This window comes from Nesoenas mayeri, assembly GCF_963082525.1.
Source record: "Nesoenas mayeri genome assembly, chromosome: 33".
NCBI classification, from domain to species: Eukaryota; Metazoa; Chordata; class Aves; order Columbiformes; family Columbidae; genus Nesoenas; species Nesoenas mayeri.
The window spans coordinates 112,605-120,747 of NC_137573.1; the positions used below are offsets into that span (position 1 = coordinate 112,605).

The 8,143-nt window shown below is 58.7% G+C and overlaps 1 protein-coding gene across 1 annotated transcript; it reads right to left on the reverse strand.

Annotated features, from left to right (window-relative positions):
* Positions 1-1,187: 1,187 nt before the first annotated feature.
* On the reverse strand, positions 1,188-8,143 carry LOC308051184 (kallikrein-8-like; the record flags this gene model as incomplete). The annotated part of the gene is made up of 5 exons (XM_080361534.1): positions 1,188-1,340; positions 1,556-1,692; positions 4,407-4,660; positions 4,896-5,043; positions 8,101-8,143. 5 exons carry the CDS (start codon positions 8,141-8,143, stop codon positions 1,188-1,190), a joined length of 735 nt encoding a protein of 244 aa, XP_080217660.1.

An 8,143-nucleotide genomic window follows, 5' to 3' on the forward strand; every position in this document is an offset into this window, starting at 1 on the left:
TCATGGTCACCTTGACCAAACTACCAAGAACATGTTGGCCAGACCTCCATGAGTGTGTTGACCAGACCATCATGAACACATTGTCCACACCTTCATAGTCACCTTGATGAAACCACCATGAACATGTTGACCAGACCTTCATGGTCACATTGGCCAAACCACCATGAACATGTTGACCAGACCTTCATGGTCACCTTGGCCAAACCACCATGAACATGTTGGCCAGACCTCCATGAATGTGTTGACCAGACCATCATGAACACATTGTCCACACTTTCATAGTCACCTTGATGAAACCACCATGAACACGTTGACCAGACCTTCATGGTCACCTTGACCAAACCACCAAGAACACGTTGACCAGACCTTCATGGTCACCTTGGCCAAACCACCATGAACATGTTGGCCAGACCTCCATGAATGTGTTCACCAGACCATCATGAACACATTGTCCACACCTTCATAGTCACCTTGATGAAACCACCATGAACACGTTGACCAGACCTTCATGGTCACCTTGACCAAATCACCATGAACATGTTGGCCAGATCTCCATAAATGTGTTGACCAGAGCAAACCTTGGGGCCAACAAGTCTACCTCATGGTGGGCTGCCCAATGGTGGGGCCATTGGCCCAAGGTGGGGCCAACAGGTCTAACTCCTGGTGGTCCAACCCATGGTGGGATCAACAGATCTACCTGCAGTAGGGTCAGGTCTACTGCAATGGGGCCAAGAGGTCTACATCATGATGGGGCCAAGAGGTCTACGTCATGGTGGGGCCAAGAGGTCTGCCCCATAGCGGTTTTTCCTATGGTGGGGCCAACAGGTCTACCTACAGTAGGTTCAATGGGTTCACCCCATGGCCAATGAGTGTCCCCATGGTGGAGTCCACAGTTCAGTGCCCTGCTGAGGCCCAATTATTGGGGTCAAGAGGTCCACCCCAAAGACTGAGCTGGGTCTTCTCCTGCCCCTCCGAGACCTGGGGCGACCACGGGGGTCCCCGACCTACTGAAGCCGTGGTGAAAAGCCACCTTTTATTCACCAACATCTCAATGGGGCCCCATGGCCAAGTCCCATCCCCGCCCCAGCGCTCGGACCGGCCGGCTCTGGGGACCTTCATGGGGGACAAGGAGGAGGAGGAGGAGCTGGGGGTCCCGTCCCATGGCTGTAGGGGTGGGGACAGGGGGGTCAGTTCCGTCTCATGGTGTCCTGGATCCATTGGGTGTATTTGCAGAGGTTGACGTAGACGCCGGGTTTCTTGGGGTCCCCGCAAACTCCCGGACCCCAAGACACGATGCCCTGGAGCCGCCCGTCGCACATGAGGGGTCCCCCGGAGTCCCCCTGATGAGACAAGAGGGGCGACATCTTAGAGGGGGGTCACCCCAAAGAGTCACCCCAAATTTGGGGCTGTTTCAGGGCTTTGGTGGCATCTCCACCCACAAAATTCCCCTCCATGAGTGACACCCGCCCCACACACCCAAACCTTGTGGGTGCTGCCGGTGACGCTGAATTGTCCCCGTTGTCAACCCAAACCGTCGCGGTGACGCGGGACCCACCTGGCAGGAGTCGGCGCGGTTGTCGGATTCACCGGCGCACACCATGTTGGGGGTGATGGAGCCGGGGTAGATGCGCCGGCACTGCTCCTCGGGGACCACGGTGACCTTGGCGCAGTGAAGGTCCTCGGGGAAGTTGACTGGGTGACAAGAGAATAGGAGGGTCAACCAGAGTGGGGACAGACCCACCATGGAGCCCTGGACCCACCATGGAGCCCTGGACCCACCATGGACACACAGACCCATCTTGGACCCACCATGGACACATGGAACCCATCTTGGACACATGGACCCACCATGGAGCCCTGGACCCACCATGGAGCCCTGGACCCACCATGGAGCTACCATGGACACATGGACCCATCTTGGAGCCCTGGACCCACCATGGACACATGGAACCCATCTTGGACACATGGACCCACCTTGGACACATGGAACCCATCTTGGACACATGGACCCACCATGGAGTCCTGGACCCACCATGGACACATGGAACCCACCTTGGAGCCCTTGACCCACCTTGGACACACGGACCCACCTTGGAGCCACCACGGACACATGGAACCCATCTTGGACACATGGACCCACCATGGAGCCCTGGACCCACCATGGACACATGGAACCCATCTTGGAGCCCTTGACCCACCATGGACACACGGACCCCCCTTGGACCCACCATGGACACATGGAACCCATCTTGGACACATGGACCCACCATGGAGTCCTGGACCCACCTTGGACCCATCATGGACACATGGACCCATCTTGGAGCCCTGGACCCACCATGGACACATGGAACCCATCTTGGACACAGGGATCCACCATGGAGTCCTGGACCCACCATGGACACACGGAACCCACCTTGGAGCCCTTGACCCACCATAAGACACACGGACCCATCATGGACACATGGAACCCACCTTGGAGTATTGGACCCATCTCAGAGCCCTGGACCCACTATGGACATAGGGACCCACCATGGACATAGGGACCCACCATGGACACAGGGACCCCACCATGGACACAGGGACCCCACCTCGGAGCCCTGGACCCACCATGGACATAGGGACCCACCATGGACACATGGACCCACTTCGGACACATGGATCCATCTTGGAGCCCTGGACCCACCATGGACCCACCTTGGATACAATGACCCACCATGGACATATGGAACCCACCTTGGAGCCCTTGACCCACCATAAGACACACGGACCCATCATGGACACATGGAACCCCCCTTGGACACATAGGACCCACCTTGGACACATGGGACCCGCCTTGGACCCACCATGGACACCTGGAACTCACCTTGGAGCCCTGGACCCGCCTTGGACACATGATGGAGCCCTGCACCCACCTTGGAACCTGGGACCCACCTTGGACACAGGGACCCACCTTGGACAACATGGAACCCACCTTGGACAACATGGACCCACCTTGGACAACATGATGGAGCCCTGTACCCACCTTGGAACCCAGGACTCATCTTGGACCCATCTTGAACACATGGACCCACCTTGGACACATGGAGCCACCCTGGACAGATGGACCCACCTTGAAGCCCTGGACCCACCTTAGACACATGGACCCATCTTGGAGCGCTGGACTCACCTTGGAACCTGGGACCCATCTTGGAGTATTGGACCCACCTTGGACACCTGGAACCCACCCTGGAGCCCTTGATCCACCTTGGACACTTGATGGACCCCTACACCCACCCTGGAATCTGGGACCCACCATAGACATATGGACCCACCTTGGAGCCCTGGACCCATCCTGGAGTCTTGGACCCACTTTGGACACTTGGACCCCACCTTGGACTCACCATGGACACATGGAAACCACCCTGGAGTCCTGGACCCATCTTGGACACATGGAACCCACCATGGAGCCCTGGACCCACCTTGGACACATGGAACCCACCTTGGACACATGGAACCCACCATGGAGCTCTGGACCCATTTTGGACACACGGACCCACCATGGACACATGGAACCCACCATGGACCCACCTTGGACACATGGACCCATCATGGAGCCCTGGACCCACCTTGGACACATGGAACCCACCTTGGACCCACCTTGGACACATGGACCCCACCTTGGACACATGGACCCACCTTGGACACATGGAACCCATCTTGGACACATGGAACCCACCATGGAGCCCTGGACCCATTTCGGACACACGGACCCACCATGGACACATGGAACCCACCCTGGACACATGGAACCCACCTTGGACACATGGACCCCACTTTGGACACATGGACCCACCTTGGACACATGGACCCACCTTGGACACATGGAACCCACCTTGGACACATGGAACCCACGCTGGACACATGGAACCATCATGGAGCCCTGGACCCACCTTGGACACATGGAACCCACGCTGGACACATGGACCCACCATGGACCCACCTTGGACACATGGAACCCACCCTGGACACATGGAACCCACCTTGTACACATGGACCCCACCCTGGACCCACCTTGGACACATGGAACCCACCTTGGACACATGGAACCCACCCTGGACCCCACCTTGGACACATGCAACCCACCTTGGACACATGCAACCCACCCTGGACCCACCTTGGACACATGGAACCCACCATGGACCCACCATGGACACATGGAAACCACCCTGGACCCATGAACCCACCATGGAACCCTGGAGCTCATCCCTACTCCTGGTGGCCCCAAAGAGCAACCAAGGAGGAGCAACCACGGAGGAGCAACCACGGAGGAGCAACCACAGAGGAGCAACCACAGAGGAGCAACCAAGAGTCCCCGGCGCCGTCACCGGCGGAGGAGACACAACCGGAGGGGTGACCTGAGCCGGTACCTTCAGGGCTGGTGGTGGATCCCCATCCCGAGATCTGGCAGACGCTGCCGGGCGCGGGACACTCGGTGGCCAACGGCAACGGCTCCACGCGCTTGGTGACGCGGACGGGCAGGAGGAGCTTGACCAACATCAGGTCTCCATCCTTGGTGGCCGCGTCGTAGCGCGGGTAGGTGACCACCTTGGCCGAGCGCCTCCATTGCTCCGTGGTCCCCCCGTCCGCCCGGCGCTGCCCGCCCAGCCGCACGCTCAGGACGCTGCGGGGGGACAACAGAAGGTCCATGGTGGCCATGGGGACCATGAGAAGAAGCCACACCCAAAGCCACCACCACCAAAAGTGGAGACGAGCGCAAGGGAAGACCCCAAAATGAGCAGAATTGGGGTTATACGGAGGAAACTTGAAGCCCCATGAGATGCCACCAACCCATCCCATCTCCTCCAGGTGTCACCGGGTGGCATGGAGATGGTGAAGCCACCGCGGTCACCACGTACCCTGGGATGTGGCAATGGGCGGCCGTCAGCACCCAGTTGCGGGCCACCAGTGTCCCACCGCAGATGAACTTGTCCCCTTGGAAGAGGGCGGCTTGCCAGGGCAGCTCGCACGATGTCCCCTCGATCACCCACAGAACGGAGCGGGAGGCTGCGGGGACAAAGGGACACCGGGTGGGCACCTTGGGGGACACCAAAACCTTCTCATGGACCTCCTGGAACCATCGAAACCTTCACCTGGACCTTCCTGAAACACCAAAGTTCTTCACCAGCTCCCTCAAGATACCCCAGAAACCCCTTGGAGATGCCTCCAGACCTTCTACCAAACCTCAAAACCACCTTGAGGAACATCAAAACCTTCTCATGGACCTCCTGGAACCACCAAAATCTTCTCCTAGACCTTCCTGAGACACCAAAGTTCTTCACCAGGTCCCTCAAGATACCCCAAAACCAACCCAGAAAGCCCTTGGAGATGCCTCCAAACCTTCTACTGAACCTCCAAACCACCTTGAGGAACCTCAAAACCTTCTCCTGAACCCACATGAAACCCACAGAACCTTCTCCTGGACCTTCCAGAGACACCAAAGTTCTTCACCAGGTCCTTTAAGATACCCCAAAATCACCCCAGAAACCCCTTGGAGATGCCTCCAAACCTTCTACTGAACCTCCAAACCTTCACCTGGACCTTCCTGAGACACCAAAGTTCTTCACCAGCTCCCTCAAGATAACCCAGAAACCCTTTGGAGGTGCCTCCAGACCTTCTACCAAACCTCAAAACCACCTTGAGGAACCTCAAAACCTTCTCATGGACCTCCTGGAACCATCAAAACCTTCACCTGGACCTTCCTGAGACACCAGGTCCCTCAAGATAGCCCAAAACCAACCCAGAAACCCCTTGGAGATGCCTCCAGACCTTCTCCTGAACCTCAAAACCTTCTCCTGGACCTTCCAGAGACACCAAAGTTCTTCACCAGGTCCCTCAAGATACCCCAAAATCACCCCAGAAACCCCTTGGAGATGCCTCCAGATCTTCTCCTGAACCCCAAAACCTTCTCCTGGACCCACATGAAACCCCCAAAACCTTCACCTGAACCCTCCTGAGACCCCAAAACTTGTCTCTTGGACCCCCCCAAAAAACCACGACCACCCATAGATTTCCAAAAGACCCCAAGAAACCCCTTGGAGATGCCTCCAGACCTTCTCCCTGACCCCCAAACCACGGAGGGGTCCCAAAGTTGGACGTGGGTCACCTGAGGTTGAGCTGGGGGTCCCATGGGTGGACATGGGAGCTCTGGGGTGGACTTGGGGGTCCATGGGTGGACATGGGAGCTCTGGGGTGGACTTGGGGGTCCATGCGTGAACTTGGGGTCCCATGGGTGGACATGGGAGCTCTCGGGTGGACTTGGGGGTCCATGGGTGGACATGGGAGCTCTAGGGAAGACATGGGACCCTTTTGGGGGGTCAATGTGGGGGTCCCAATGTGGGGGTCCCATAGGTGGACATGGGAGCTCTGGGGTGGACTTGGGGGTCCATGGGTGGACATGGGATCTCTAGGGAAGACATGGGACCCTTTTGGGGGGTCAATGTGGGGGTCCCAATGTGGGGGTCCCATGGGTGGACATGGGAGCTCTGGGGTGCACTTGGGGGTCCATTGGTGGACTTGGGGGTCCCATGGGTGGACATGGGAGCTCTAGGGAAGACATGGGACCCTTTTGGGGGGTCAATGTGGGGGTCCCAATGTGGGGGTCCCATAGGTGGACATGGGAGCTCTGGGGTGGACTTGGGGGTCCCATGGGTGAACGTGGGGGTCCATGGGTGGACATGGGAGCTCTGGGATGGACTTGGGGGTCCATGGGTGGACATGGGAGCTCTGGGGTGGACTTGGGGGTCCATGGGTGGACATGGGATCTCTAGGGAAGATATGGGACCCTTTTAGGGGGTCAATGTGGGGGTCCCAATGTGGGGGTCCCATGGGTGGACATGGGAGCTCTCGGGTGGACTTGGGGGTCCATGGGTGGACATGGGAGCTCTGGGGAAGAAATGGGACCCTTCTGGGGGGTCAATGTGGGGGTCCCAATGTTGAGGTCCCATGGGTGGACATGGGAGCTCTGGGGTGGACTTGGGGGTCCCATGGGTGGACATGGGAGCTCTGGGGAAGACATGGGACCCTTTTAGGGGGTCAATGTGGGGGTCCCAATGTGGGGGTCCCACGGGTGGACATGGGAGCTCTGGGGTGGACTTGGGGGTCCATGGGTGAACGTGGGGGTCCATGGGTGGACATGGGAGCTCTGGGATGGACTTGGGGGTCCATGGGTGGACATGGGAGCTCTGGGGTGGACTTGGGGGTCCATGGGTGGACATGGGAGCTCTAGGGAAGACATGGGACCCTTTTGGGGGGTCAATGTGGGGGTCCCAATGTGGGGGTCCCATGGGTGGACATGGGAGCTCTGGGGTGGACTTGGGGGTCCATGGGTGGACATGGGAGCTCTGGGGAAGACATGGGACCCTTCTGGGGGGTCAATGTGGGGGTCCCAATGTTGGGGTCCCATGGGTGGACATGGGAGTTCTGGGTGGACTTGGGGGTCCATGGGTGGACATGGGATCTCTAGGGAAGACATGGGACCCTTTTGGGGGGTCAATGTGGGGGTCCCAATGTGGGGGTCCCATGGGTGGACATGGGAGCTCTGGGGTGCACTTGGGGGTCCATTGGTGGACTTGGGGGTCCCATGGGTGGACATGGGAGCTCTGGGGAAGACATGGGACCCTTTTGGGTGGTCAATGTGGGGGTCCCATGGGTGGACATGGGAGCTCTGGGGTGGACTTGGGGGTCCATGGGTGGGCATGGGAGCTCTGGGGTGGACTTGGGGGTCCATTGGTGGACATGGGAGCTCTGGGGTGGACTTGGGGGTCCATGAGTGAACTTGGGGTCCCATAGGTGGACATGGGAGCTCTGGGGTGCACTTGGGGGTCCATTGGTGGACATGGGAGCTCTGGGGTGCACTTGGGGGTCCCATGGGTGGACATGGAAGCTCTGGGGTGGACTTGGGGGTCCATGGGTGGATATGGGAGCTCTGGGATGGACTTGGGGGTCCATGGGTGGACATGGGGGTCCATTGGTGGACATGGGAGCTCTGGGATGGACTTGGGGGTCCATGGGTGAACTTGGGGGTCCCATGGGTGAACTTGGGGGTCCCGGGACGTCTCATACCTGCAGGTACCAGCACCAGGATCATCAGCCCGAGGATCTTCAT